The following is a 12,963-nucleotide window of genomic DNA, read 5'->3' as shown; positions in this document are numbered from 1 at the left end:
CTTGTCAAGCCGAGGCCTGGCGCTACGTATTGGTACCAGAGATACTTTGTACATAGTGGAGTCTGCCATTCGGCAATCTCCTATCGGCCGCCCTATGAGCAGGGGAAATGGTCCGCGCTCGAGTTATTCAAAACCCCGGTCCCCCCCTCTCCCACCTATCCCTTCCTTCTTCGTCGTTTGGATATCTTTCGGGGGCCAAATCCATCCGCCCCATCTTGGCATATGTTATATTATTTGAGAGAAGGTCGACCTCATTCTCTCGCATTCACTCGTTCATAATTTTCCGACCTTTTAACTGCAACCCAGCATTCCGTCAGGTTATTCTCTGCTGGTCAAGAGAATATTACCTAGATGAGCGGTATTTGATTCGAACACTTGGTTCTTTTTTAACATTTCCTCCACATCTACGTTATGGATTACATTCGGCAAAACTATGTGTATACCAGGGTGGTAGACAGCCTCCCCTGGAAATCCGGGGACCCTAATGTGAAGGGTGACCCAAGGAAGAGTGTGAAATGGATCGACGTGAGTTATGCCACCGCGAGCACCAGTCGACAATAATTATTTTTTTCCTGACTCTGTATGCACAGGGACTTCGAGGAATTGCATCCTTCCTTGTCGTTTTGACCCATCTGGCTCGTGCGTGGGACTATGACCTGTTTGCTCCGCGCGACGACGAAGACACCCCACCGCGCATTCTCCAGTGGCCAATCTTGCGAATCCCCTGGCAAGGTCGACTTGGTGTCACTATTTTCGCCTTTCTTACCGGTTATGTTTGTGCTCTGAAGCCTATTAAGCAGTCCCGCAACGGAGATACCCTTGGATCCTTCACTTCTGTGGCGAAGAGCGCCTTCCGCCGACCGCCTCGTCTCATCTTCCCCGCCACGATTGCCCTTATAATATCTTGGGTGATGGCACAGTGCGGAGCTTTCATTGCTGCTAATCGTTCCGACTGCTGGTGGTGCCGCTATGCATCTCCTGATCTTGCCCCGACCTTTTGGGAAGAGTTCCTCCGCCTGTTTGAGAATTTCTTGGGAGTTTGGACAACTGGCTACATGGCGTACGATGATCACCAGTGGGCACTCCTGCCTTTGCTCAAGGCTTCTATGCTTGTCTATGTTCTTCTGTGCATCACCATGTTTGTCAAGTTTCGCTGGCGCCTGGGGATCTATTTGGGAATGTTGCTTTATTTCCACCAGAATGCTGCAAAGCAAACCGGTATGTCTAACTTCTGCCTCGAATTTGTGAATCTGGCTAATGAATGATTTGAAGAAACCTTCCAGATGCAAGCTGTCTACGGCATGTTCCTCAGCGATCTTTCCTATGAAACCGCGTTCAAGCAATTCGTCGAGGATCACAAATGGGGTCGTCGAGTCGTTTCGTTCATCCTCTGTCTTTCCGGTCTCTTGATCTGCTCATACCCTGGCGAACACCCCGAGTGGGCCACCTGGTCACAACTTATGAAGGATGCGTCTCACTACATCTTCCCACCTGAAGTTAACGTCGGGCGGCGTTACTCGGCTCTCGGCGTGGATCTCATCATTGCGGCCATCTACATTTCACCAACAACCAAGGAGTTCCTGTCCAGCAGCCTCCTTCTCTGGCTTGGAAAGCAGAGTTTCGCGGTGTATCTTGTCCACGGTACTCTCCTTCGCACCGTACTTTGCTGGTGTCTCTATGGTATTACTGGACAACCGTGGGAGGGTCAACCCACCGATGGCAATGGAAACCCGATCCTCGACGAGCACGGTGAGCCTCTTCACCCGCAGTATATTCCCATCCGGGCGCCATGGGTCGTTGCAATCTCCATTCCGGCATGGATCGTCCTGGTTTACTTCTGCGCCTCCATGTGGACAACATATGTCGATCCTTTCTGTGCGAGAATGGCCCACAAGCTGGAGAAAATCATGTTCGAGCAGGACGAGAAGTCAGAGGCGGCTCTGCCTCTAAACAACATGCCTATGAACACCATGCCGATGACAGGCGCATAGTATCATACCCGTCATTGCCGCAAGGCTCGGTGTCTCGGTGCATATATTTCTTACATCTTTTTTGGGATGACTCTTTTTGTCAGGGGGAATCATTTTCATGAAGTCACAACGCTTTCGCATCTTCTCATGTACATATATTCAGCATTTTAGCTTTTCCTTTTTTTTCTCCTGTCAATCTTCTACTCGTGCATATATATCTGTCACGCTGCATTTTGAGTTACTTGCTTTATGGGACTCAGTTTCAATATTTTGTCAATAATATGCATACAAAAAATCCAACAATTTTCAATAATCCGATTTCACAATTTGACAGAATAGAAAAATAAACCAAGCCTTCAAGCCACAAAGGATACAGGAACTAGTACTTCCGCCATCTTCCACCTGTCAGACACATCTTAACCTGGGCAATTTAGGGGTACGAGTCTGTACCCCGTACTCGGTCCTCCGTACGGGTACGGACAACGTGGCAAGGACCCTATGAGCGAGGACCGCCCGGGGGCCGAGAACGAGATTGCGCTCGTTTTCTCTTGAATCTAAGACCCCTCTGAGCGGACCCCACCCAATCCTTACCCGAAAGGATTCAGAGTGTCTCCACGATGGGCGGCCCAATCCGTGAGAATCCGCCTGCCAAGCCCGAGGCGCTCTTGGCAAGAAGGATGAATCATTTTGCTTATCCCGATTTGCCGAACACGACTGTTGCCTGCTCGCGGTGCACGTACTCGTACATGTATGTATGCAGCCCTAGGGTGAGACAGGGATGATGCATCCACTATTATACACTATCCGTTTGACACAAGATGGGGGCTAACGCATTGACACTGCCTGATGTCTCTTGGCATTCCGTTTGGCCTTTTTTCATATTATTTACTCGTCTAAGCCCCCCTTTTTTTTATAGCAATCGGAAGTCAGGGTCCGAACCGACAGGAATTGGCCTCAAATCTTATTACGGGCTTTCGGACATAAAAATGTAGATCAGCCAATTCACTGCCCGACAACATGTACTTCGCTCCACATCTAGGAAATATGGGGTTTACATACAATCCAGCCCCCCGGGGCCAATCACAATACTAAGTTTAACCACGCCACATCGTCATGCTGCAGGACTAAGGACCTGGAAGGCATACTCGTACATACAACAAGATCCATACCCGAATCCCTGCAGATGTAAGACTATTTTTGGATCCGACTCTCACTCGGAGTCAATCAATGCTTCTTCGCCCCTTGAATGGGCCACAACAGATTATCGCTCTGGCCTCATTTCTATCATGCGCATAGCTTAGAATTCGTTATTCGACCAAAGTTGAAGGCACTATCGAGATCATGTGTCTGTAGTTTGAGATGTAATGCCTCATTGTATACATAATCAGAAGAGAAACGCCCTAAATGACGCCTATTTACGACGCCAGTCCATATTAAGACCGTAAAGATCGATTGCCAAGAGACTTGTTGGTGTCTATTTTTTGACCCTGAAGTTTCGATTAAGGGGGGGCCTGAACATTATTATTGTTCTTAGCGTGAGCTAAAGAGGCTTAATCCGGGAAGAGAATTCAGGACTCGATATCTCTATCAGCCCTACATGGGCGAATGTAATGGCTTCCAACCTTGGAAGATTGAACTTGAAGGTTCAACTAACTAGTACTAGTACTGCTACCAGCGAGCTCTTCAGGCTGGAGGTACATACAAACCAAGTTCACCTGGGCAATTTGAAGTTGGTTGAATTTCCTTTTCTGTCGCCTGCCCAGGTGCTTTTTTTACCTATTGCCTTCAGTCCATCGGCAATGATATTTCGATACTAGTAAAAATACTATCATTGAAAAATGAACCTTGGAAGAGGACGAATCATCACAAAGCCGACCGAGAGAAATGAAGACTAGGACTGCCGGGGGGGGCTTCAGGCCTCAAAACCTACCTGCCGTGCTTAAGAATTCTCTCTTTCCGTTGTAGATAGCTTAGCCATCTCCTTCATCATCGTCTTAAATATTGCCTGATATACAGCTTGTAGCAAATGTTTTTCTCCGGCACTTTTGCAATTAAAGTTGCCGACCGACAAAAGATTCCATGAAATTGAGTTTGGTGGCATGCCACAAACCGTGGTTAGTTGTATCCGCGGAACGTGAGATGCCGCGGGCGGATTCCTCTGAGCCGTAAGAAACGAGACAGGTGAAATGTTGACGGGAGATAGTACATTATATATTAATATTAAACGATTAAAGAATTGATGAAGATTTAGCTATTCAACTTGAACTTGAACAGAAAATCTTGAGTATCCCACAGGGGTTGAGAAACATCATGACGACAACAACTTCAACTTCTGTTATTGAGGCTCCTGCTATACTCAAGCATAGTGGAGACCGCTTTTCATCAAATAGATGCATGCTGCCAGCAGTTTGGATGAGATCTGGCACATCGAAGGGTCTCTTCATCCATGCCAAAGATCTCCCGTCATCGCCAGAGCTCTGGGAGCCAATATTACTTTCTGTCATGGGGTCCGCAGGCGCGAACGCACGGCAAATTGATGGAGTGGGAGGCGCTACCTCTACTACCTCTAAGGTAGCTGTTGTTGCGAGCTCCCAACGCCCTGGCATCGACGTTGAGTACACGTTTGTCCAAGTGGCCCCAGACCAGGCCAAAATAGATATGACCGGGAACTGTGGGAACATTGCTTCTGGCGTGGGACCATTTGCACTCGATGAAAATATGGTGAGGGCAGCTCTAGGAAAAGAGGAGGTGAGAACATCTACTACTAGTGCCCATTACAAGACGCTTCCGAAGTACCTTCCGCTGATCGAGATATACAGATTGATATTCGAATCCTGAACACCAACACCGGGCAGACCATTGTGGAAACTATTCAAGTGACCCCCGATGGCAGGTTCCGAGAGGATGGAGAATGTCGTATTCCTGGTGTTTATGGCACATCGAGCCCAATCAAAGTCGCTTTCATGGAGCCTGCAGGTAGCATGACTGGTCGGATGTTTCCCAGTGGACAGCAGCAGGAAAATCTGACTGTTTGGTCTCGTTCTTTGGGAAAATTCGACGTGAGAGTTAGTTTGGTAGACGCCGCAAATCCTTTTGTTTTTGTTGATACATCATCAATATGCATCAAAGACCACCCATCTTGGCCTGATCCAGACGATACGTCTTTTCTGTCTGTTGTCGAAGATATTCGCCGTGCAGGAGCTGTTCAATTTGGACTAGCTCCAGATCTAGAAACGGCGGGTCAAGTCCGCGGGACTCCGAAAATCGCGTTTTTGTCTGCGGCGGAACATGATGACGATGCTGATATTCAGGTGCTCGCGTTCACCATGGGAAAGCCCCATGGAAGTCTTCAGTTGACGGGCGCAGTATGCCTTGGCGCGGCAATGTCGATTCATGGAACCGTCGCGTGGCACTTGGCAAGCGCAAAAAGGAACGACAGAGTGCCGAAGCATGGGATGTCTGTCGGGGGTCATGACATTGCGTCCCCATTGCCAATGGGTATTCGGCATCCCGCTGGGGTTATTCAAGCAGAGACAATTCTGAGGATGGAGAAGGATGGCCAAGTTCACGTGGATAAAGTAGCAGTCTTTCGAACCGCGCGCAGGCTTTTTGAGGGTAATGTATTCTACAGAGCATAGGAAAATATTCAATTCATCCTCAAGGTAAAGGTACCTTCCACTAAACATGTGCCTACCCAGGAAGGCTTTTTGTAAAATCTTGCCCAGCTCAAACCTTTGTAGCTTTCTGTAAGAAATTCACCTTTCCAGGACGTGGATTGGAATCGGTTTCCGAGTAACTTAATTGTACTGCATGCCGTTCCACGGCGAACCATTGAACCCAAACAACATGTCGTCATCAAAACATTCCTGTGGACATGCCTCCATGACTGGAGCAAGAGTTCCTGGCGTACCAAATTGGGGTATTCCAGAAGACAGGAAGTTATTGTTAGCTCCTTCATACAGAGCCTGTGCCTCGGGAGGTTTGCTGTGTTGCCGAATAAAGCTTTGAATGATCATATCCATATCCAATTCCGATGGTTCGATTTCTGGATTTTCTTGAGTCGGGGAAGCTGCAGGTCCGAATGATATGTTCAAATTGTTCTCAATACTCGGGATGCTGGGTGACTGTATGCCCTTCTCGATAGCATCGAATGTCCCCTGGCTATGGAAACCCGGGTTTTGGTCATTCAAGTCAACCCCCATTCGATCCATTAAATGCAATATGACATTTTGAGCTCTGCGCACAGCCCAGTTGGTCTCGCCATTCTTCTGAAAGATGTCGAGACAAGCCTGCAAACTGGCATGAGAACGGCTACCGCCCTCTCGTTGAGCTGCCACTCGGACGTGTATCGTTGCCGCGACATATGTAGCATATGATATCAGGTATGGGGCTCTTCTTATGGAAAAGGCGTGGTCATATGCCTGAAGTAAATTAATAATTCGGTTTGCAGCAACAGTGCAGGTGGTAAATGAGCTAACTGCCACTGATGGATCGGTAGTATGCAGATGCCCTTCTGCAACAAAAGGTCGATGGAGAAGAATTAATAGAACATTGTACAGCGATAGAAGGGAGATGACATGGGGAGGTGGTGTTGTCTGCGCCGTGTTGTTGCTGAATTGTAAATGACGAGGAAGCCCATGCTGCCAGCTTCGTAACTGTGCGTCCAAGGAGCTGAGGGTTGCCATAAGCTCTTCCGGAGTTCGATTCGAGCTTCTTTCTGAATAAACTTTGTTCAAGATGCCATTCAAGATCAGGGAAAGCTTGCACAACTCCGTAAACGTGGAAACACTATAAGCGGGAGACCCGGGATAGGATTGGGCGTCCGAATAAGCAAACGGCTGCCAGTGTTCCAGCTCTTCATAGTGGTCCAGAAAGGAGAGCGACACTTTTGTGTCAAAGTCTTGCAGGGTGGCTGGCCGGCCCTGGTAAAGTGCTTGGACCTTGTCAACCACAAAGGCTCCCCAGAACACACGCCGACGAATTTCCAGGTCCTCATCCGAGAGTTGACGCATGTTGATCAACATCGTAGCATCCACATGCATACCCAAGTCGATGATCATCCGAAAAGCTGTTCCGGCATATAACCATGCGGCACTTCGTTCGTCACCAAGGGCAAATAAGGAGCTGGTCATCACAAGCAGTGCTTGTATGGTTGTAATTTCACTGCGATCAAGAGCACTGCCCAGCAGTTCCTTGACTCTCATACGAAATGTCCAACCGGCCGTGCGGACATCGTTTGGGTCACGGCGTACCTCGGGGCGATTACTAAACTTGGATGCTCCAAAGTATATCGCGTTCAAGAGAAGCTTAGAAAAGTAAGGTCCATTGGTGGCCATATCCCGCATAAATGCCGGGCGATAGGTGATCAAGAAGGAATGGTGCTGGCGGTTCCAATGTAATGAGAGTAGATGCATCCCTAACTCTGGATCGACACCATCAAAGTCGAGCCTCCCCTCCCGCATATTCATCATCTCTAATTGCCCTAGAATAATGTAAGATTTTGTCCACCTTTCCTAGATATAATTGACTTACGCTGATAGGCCGATTCCCCCATCAGTCGTTTTTGAATGTGCTCCACAGGAACCTGAGGAGCGGTCGACCGCATTTGGCTGCGTCGGTCCAGTGGTGCATCGTCAAACAAAGCACTTGTGAGTCCATGGTAACTTGAGTCACCATTGGGAGAAATGAAAATCCGCGATACTGTTGACCGTGCCGGGTCAACGCTCGGTGTGTGTTTTCCAACATCCGGTCGTCGCGGAATGACTCCGAGGGGTTGGGGCTCTTGCGATTCTGGCCGCGGGTCGCTGGTTCTCGTTTCCGTAGGGGTGCTTGCACTCTCTGAACGAAGCTCGCTAGCGGTGATCTGCTGACGTAGTTGCTGGTTTTCTGCCTCTAAGCGAGAGAGCTGTGCCTTTGAAGGCCTTCTAACATGTCAGCGAGTGTGCATTCTAGTCTGTGGCTGCCAGCAAGTAGTAGATCAAATACCTCGGGCGCTTGGGACCAACTGTGTAGATACACTCCTTTCCGTGGCCCCTGCAACTGGAGCAGGCAGGCTTTTCGTTATTGCATCGCAGCTTTGCATTCCGTTAGTAGAGGTCTGGAATCTCCGCCCACGGCAGTCCTACCTTTCTCTGCCGGCAAAAGGCGCATGCCTTAGCAGCCCTGCGGGACTTATGCGGGGTTGTGTCTTCCATGGAGTAAAATGTCGCATGGAATTAATTGACTGGGATCCGTGGGGTTCGGCTATTAAAGAGAGCTTTTCTCCGCGGCAACTCTGGTTCCGGCCTTCCGACGCTATAAGTCCAGGTTTCGACCAACAGATTTCACTACCATTTGGTATTTCGAAAATATGGGAGAACAAGGTTCATTCTCTTCAAAGCCCACTGAGGCAAAATCGCAACGGGTAATTTGTTCCGTTAAACCCCATGGAGATGAGGGGAAGACCTGAAGTTCCAAGGTCACGGTTGACAATCCCAGCAATATACCCCACAGTGGGTCTCTTTGACAGCCGGAGGAGTTGCAGGAGGAGTGGAAGCCGCAGTGACTGTAAGGAATTCCGAAATCAAGAGAGCACAACCGTGGTTCAAATTCTAAAAAATCTCAGTACCCCTTCGAATATTCAAAAACCCGCGTCCAGCTTCTCCAAAAAGGCGCGGGAACAAGCCCATCGAATCCCCTACGACTCATTCTTCATGTCGCCCAAAAAGAGGGAATTGGAGCACTCTATACCGGATGCTCAACCCTTATCGTGGTTGGTCTCTCTTTGGCGAGTTTTGAAGAAAGTAATTTAACTAATGTTCACGAAATTTATTAGGGTACAACTGCGAAAGCAGGGGTAAGATTTCTATCGTACGACACCATTCGCAATGCCTTGGCCGATGATAGCGGCAAGCTCTCTGCTGGCCGTGGTATATTAGCCGGAATGGTCGCGGGTGCTGTCGAGAGTGTTTTGGCTGTCACACCAACCGAGAGAATCAAAACCGCATTGTTTGTAGACCCACCTCGAAAGTTGAGAAACGAGACTAATTAGAAAATCTGTCACAGAATCGATGACGCCAAAAATGCTCGACAATTTCGGTCCAGTCTGCATGCGGTGACTATGCTAGTTCAAAGCCACGGCCCTTCTGAGCTCTATCGCGGCTTGGTATCAACCACGATCAAGCAATCGGCTACATCTGCCGTCCGCATGGGAACATATAATATTCTCAAAGAGATGACCAAATCACAAGGTATTGCGCCCAGCGTCGTCACAAACTTCAGTGTGGGGGCGTTGGCTGGAGTCATAACAGTCTACGCCACTCAGCCTTTTGATACTATCAAAACACGAGCCCAAGGTGTCCAGGGAGCTAGTATCGACCAGGCGGTACGCAGCGTGCTACGTGATTATGGCGTCCGGGGCTTCTGGAAGGGCAGTACCATGCGTCTAGGCCGATTGGTGTTGAGTGGTGGCATCGTGTTCTCGGTATATGAGGAGATGGCGGCTCTGCTTTCGTCTATATCATATGGACGGTCAGAAAGCTCAATCTCATACTAATTTCATATACAGTTGTATCAAAAGGCCTTGATAAAGTACCTTCCCTATAGACTTACATAGATAAACGAATCGAATACGTTTGACATTCCATCTCCAACCGCATCAACAGAACCGAGCAATAACAAAAAAGGAGTGAATTTGATCTTTTATTCAGAAGAATGAAAAGGAATGTAGTTATCGACTACCTTCAAGTGAATTTATGTGGTTCGAGGAGCTGAAGGCGGTTTAACCTCAATTATATCTTCCCTCCATGTCTATACCTAGTTCGAAAGATATACTAGAGATTCCCATACAACGAGTGCTAGACACGTTGCGTTGGGAATCCTCATTTCTTAGGTGCCATTGTATTGATGAATCTATGAATTTCGCCCTTCAGAAACCATGGAAATCCATATGGGCGTATGTATTGCAAGGTTTCTAAGGTTGTGACCTTCGAACCCTGAAATGAGGGCTTTATGAATCGTGCCAATCACTACGTTTCGAAATAGCTATCGCAGAAAAACCACTAAACACCATAGCAAAGGGTCAGATAAAAGCATCCATTGCAATAGATATCATATAAAAACAAAAAACAAAACATGAGGTAACGTTCAGGGTTTGTATTGCCATGTCACGGTCGGGACAGTGCAGTTCAAGCATGCTCCTTGTGATCCATCATCCTCTTTTCCTTTGCTGTCTGCGTTACTATATCTACCATATCCCCCTGGGGAAGGTTCCTCGCTATAGACACAACGTGCCATGGGGAGGGCGCATCGCGGAAAACATGATCCAAGGCCTCCAGACTGCGCCCCATTGTCTCAGGGTAAAATAGATAAACGACAACAGGTATGCAAGCCGAGATCACGGCATACAGGATATAGTATCTCCAGCCAATTGTGTCTAGAGCGACAGGGGTTATCATCACCACAACGAAGTTCCAAAGCCACTTATTCGCCGTAGATGCAGCGGACATGGCGACACGTAGACGCATCGGTGCGACTTCGGTGCAGTAGACGAAGTTGGCCCCGGAGAATCCAATTGGATAAAACATGTTGAAGAGCCAAATGAAGACCACTGAGACGATTGAAAGGCTTGTACCGGCATCGCCAAAGCTAGTTGTGATAGCCAAGACAGTCATACACAGACACATGCCAGCCCCGCTGACGATAAACAACTTGCGCCGGCCCAGACGGTCAATTGCAAAGAAAGGTATAAAATTGCAGACAAACTTCCATGTGAGTGCACTCGATCCAAGAATACTGGAGAGCTCTGCATCCAACTTGAGATTCTCTCTAAAGATCGTGGAGATGTAAGTGGATATCAGGTTGCCACCGCACATTTGCTGGAAAAATTGTATCAATAGGCAGAGGCCAAACCGATACAGGAGACGTTCCTCGTCACTTCCAGAGAAAAGCGCGCGCAGAGTGAGGCTTTTCGATTGTGATGTGAGTTCCAGTGATGATTCTATGCTAGCAATCTCCGATTGTACAGCTTCATCATCAACGGGAAGACCCCGATATGCTGCAAGACTCTGCGTAGCTTCTTCCTTCCTAGACACATAAACGAGCCACCGTGGTGATTCTGGAAGTAGGGAGAGGGACCCGAGAATGATCAGGGGGAAAATGAAGGATAACGCTAACGGCACCCGCCATTGTGTCTCACCAGTAGTCTTGCTGAAGCCATAATCCACCCAGTTCGTAATCACAAAGCCCAGTACCATACAAACCCCATCGATCACAACATGCTGTCCACGGTTCATGGCAGAGCTACATTCAGCTTGCCATACCGGAACAGTCGCGCTCAACTGGCCGATGCCGAAACCAAGGATAACACGGCCCAGCGTAAATTGGATGATTCCGTAAGAAGATGTCTGCAGGAGCTCCCCAATAATAGTGATAATAGAAGCCATGAAAATAGTTTTCCGTCGGCCATATCGATCACCGAAGTAGGTGCACGAAAGTGCTCCCACAAGAGCTCCCAGTTGAAGAGATGCAATCACTGCACCCTGCCTGGTTGAGTTTCTCTTTTTAATCGCACCTTCAGTGTTGGTAGTGTCAATCTCCGGAAACGTGGAGACCCTAAAGATCGATAAGCTTCATAATTCATCCATGAACAATTTTTTGGGAATATCTCACCATGACTGCAGACTGGCAAGCGGTGCAACTCCGGATTGATTGTACCCGTAGGTGATGAACGCGGGGGCTACGGTGAGTAACACCTGAGCGAGGCGGAGCGACTTGCCACGAAGCATAGTGGCGCAGGAAATCGAAGTAGACGAATCTTAATATCCTCATTATTTTACCTCGGATTTATCGCCTCTTTATGTAGAAGAGCTCGGCTGAAGGTCCGGGGACCCCAGAATCCGTTTCCTGTGGGGAAATTGACTCCAGAGTGCGGATGTAAACTTCCGCGGCATCTAACTTTCCATGGCATCTAAATTTCACTTGTCAGGTTTTTCCATGGCTCCGGTCTTACTTTCAACCGATTTGTTTAATTTACCCTCACCGATTTGATATTCGCTGTCATGATATCATGGCACGGAGAGGCCAAGTTGAAGCATGAAAACAAGAGGGTCAATGTCGGGTCACGGAGGAATGGTTTGCGACATCGCCAGATTGACATCGCCAGATTGAGATAAGATCCCTATATAAATTTGTGATGGCTGAGGTGCTTACATTCCGCAATTGCTGCAATCGAGATCCCGTTAAAGTGGAAGTCATCCGATAATGCCACGGAGTTCGAAAGGGAATGATTCGAAATAAATACAAGTTGTGTTTCTAAAGCCGAGAGCGTGGGGTGCATTTCAGTATCTAAAGACAAGTTCTGACATAATGCAACTTTGAGGATGCAAAAGCAAAAATGAAAATAAAAAACAGCTGTATCAGACCACGATTCTCTTGACGGAGGAGTGTCCTTAGAAATTCAAATACTGAACGATAATCCGCCGTTGGCCGTAATAATGCTCCCTGTGCACCACCCAAACTCGGAGTTACAGATTGTCGCGATTAAACCGGCGATTTCCTCGGCATACGCTGCTCTTCCACCAAATTTTTCACCCAGCTCCTTGGCCTCCTCGCTGTCATCGTCACGAACAGCCACCAATGATATCAATCTGGAATTTTTGGGAACTCATGAAGTGTGTCCTCGCGGTCGAGACGAGTCTCTCGCACTCTGCCGAAAAATGTCCGCCCTCAAGGCTAGTGCTCGGACGGAGTATGCCTGCTCAAGCTCCTGGGCAAGGGTTGCCGCAGAATTGTCCGAGCTCTCTGTGGCATAGTTTATTATGACATTACAGCCCTTGTTAGCAAAATTGCGCACAATCGCGGCGCCGATGCCTATTATATTTATAGTGAATATGCGAACTGATAATTTCCCCGATAAACCAAAACTTACTTCGCGCAGAGCCGGTCACAATTGCAAGTTTGTTTGCGTACATACGGGGAGCGAAGCTCCATTTTGATGGCTGCCCATTGTGGTGAA

General features: G+C 48.1%; 6 protein-coding genes across 6 annotated transcripts; 3 read left to right on the top strand and 3 right to left on the bottom strand.

The window, feature by feature from the left end:
* Nucleotides 1–411: 411 nt before the first annotated feature.
* On the top strand, nucleotides 412–1,991 carry N7509_009592 (acyltransferase family protein; the record flags this gene model as incomplete). The annotated part of the gene is made up of 3 exons (XM_056634229.1): nucleotides 412–525; nucleotides 591–1,218; nucleotides 1,273–1,991. The coding sequence occupies 3 exons, from the start codon at nucleotides 412–414 to the stop codon at nucleotides 1,989–1,991; spliced, it is 1,461 nt and encodes a 486-aa protein (XP_056484849.1).
* Nucleotides 1,992–4,280: 2,289 nt separating this feature from the next.
* N7509_009591 (uncharacterized protein) lies at nucleotides 4,281–5,608 on the top strand (the record flags this gene model as incomplete). Its single annotated transcript, XM_056634228.1, has 2 exons — nucleotides 4,281–4,718; nucleotides 4,790–5,608. The coding sequence occupies 2 exons, from the start codon at nucleotides 4,281–4,283 to the stop codon at nucleotides 5,606–5,608; spliced, it is 1,257 nt and encodes a 418-aa protein (XP_056484848.1).
* Nucleotides 5,609–5,767: 159 nt separating this feature from the next.
* N7509_009590 (uncharacterized protein) lies at nucleotides 5,768–8,164 on the bottom strand (the record flags this gene model as incomplete). Its single annotated transcript, XM_056634227.1, has 4 exons — nucleotides 5,768–7,452; nucleotides 7,503–7,891; nucleotides 7,956–8,044; nucleotides 8,096–8,164. The coding sequence occupies 4 exons, from the start codon at nucleotides 8,162–8,164 to the stop codon at nucleotides 5,768–5,770; spliced, it is 2,232 nt and encodes a 743-aa protein (XP_056484847.1).
* A 155-nt stretch (nucleotides 8,165–8,319) lies between these two features.
* On the top strand, nucleotides 8,320–9,504 carry N7509_009589 (uncharacterized protein; the record flags this gene model as incomplete). Its single annotated transcript, XM_056634226.1, has 5 exons — nucleotides 8,320–8,373; nucleotides 8,448–8,516; nucleotides 8,575–8,721; nucleotides 8,785–8,957; nucleotides 9,015–9,504. 5 exons carry the CDS (start codon nucleotides 8,320–8,322, stop codon nucleotides 9,502–9,504), a joined length of 933 nt encoding a protein of 310 aa, XP_056484846.1.
* Nucleotides 9,505–10,135: 631 nt separating this feature from the next.
* N7509_009588 (sugar porter family MFS transporter) lies at nucleotides 10,136–11,734 on the bottom strand (the record flags this gene model as incomplete). The annotated part of the gene is made up of 2 exons (XM_056634225.1): nucleotides 10,136–11,561; nucleotides 11,619–11,734. The coding sequence occupies 2 exons, from the start codon at nucleotides 11,732–11,734 to the stop codon at nucleotides 10,136–10,138; spliced, it is 1,542 nt and encodes a 513-aa protein (XP_056484845.1).
* A 671-nt stretch (nucleotides 11,735–12,405) lies between these two features.
* On the bottom strand, nucleotides 12,406–12,954 carry N7509_009587 (uncharacterized protein; the record flags this gene model as incomplete). The annotated part of the gene is made up of 3 exons (XM_056634224.1): nucleotides 12,406–12,595; nucleotides 12,641–12,818; nucleotides 12,918–12,954. The coding sequence occupies 3 exons, from the start codon at nucleotides 12,952–12,954 to the stop codon at nucleotides 12,406–12,408; spliced, it is 405 nt and encodes a 134-aa protein (XP_056484844.1).
* Nucleotides 12,955–12,963: the final 9 nt, after the last annotated feature.

This window comes from Penicillium cosmopolitanum, assembly GCF_028827165.1.
Source record: "Penicillium cosmopolitanum strain IBT 29677 chromosome Unknown utg000009l:1.0-9042332.0:1.0-9050551.0, whole genome shotgun sequence".
NCBI classification, from domain to species: Eukaryota; Fungi; Ascomycota; class Eurotiomycetes; order Eurotiales; family Aspergillaceae; genus Penicillium; species Penicillium cosmopolitanum.
The sequence above is the reverse complement of the archived record's forward strand: the minus strand, read 5'-3'. Positions and strand labels throughout refer to the sequence as shown.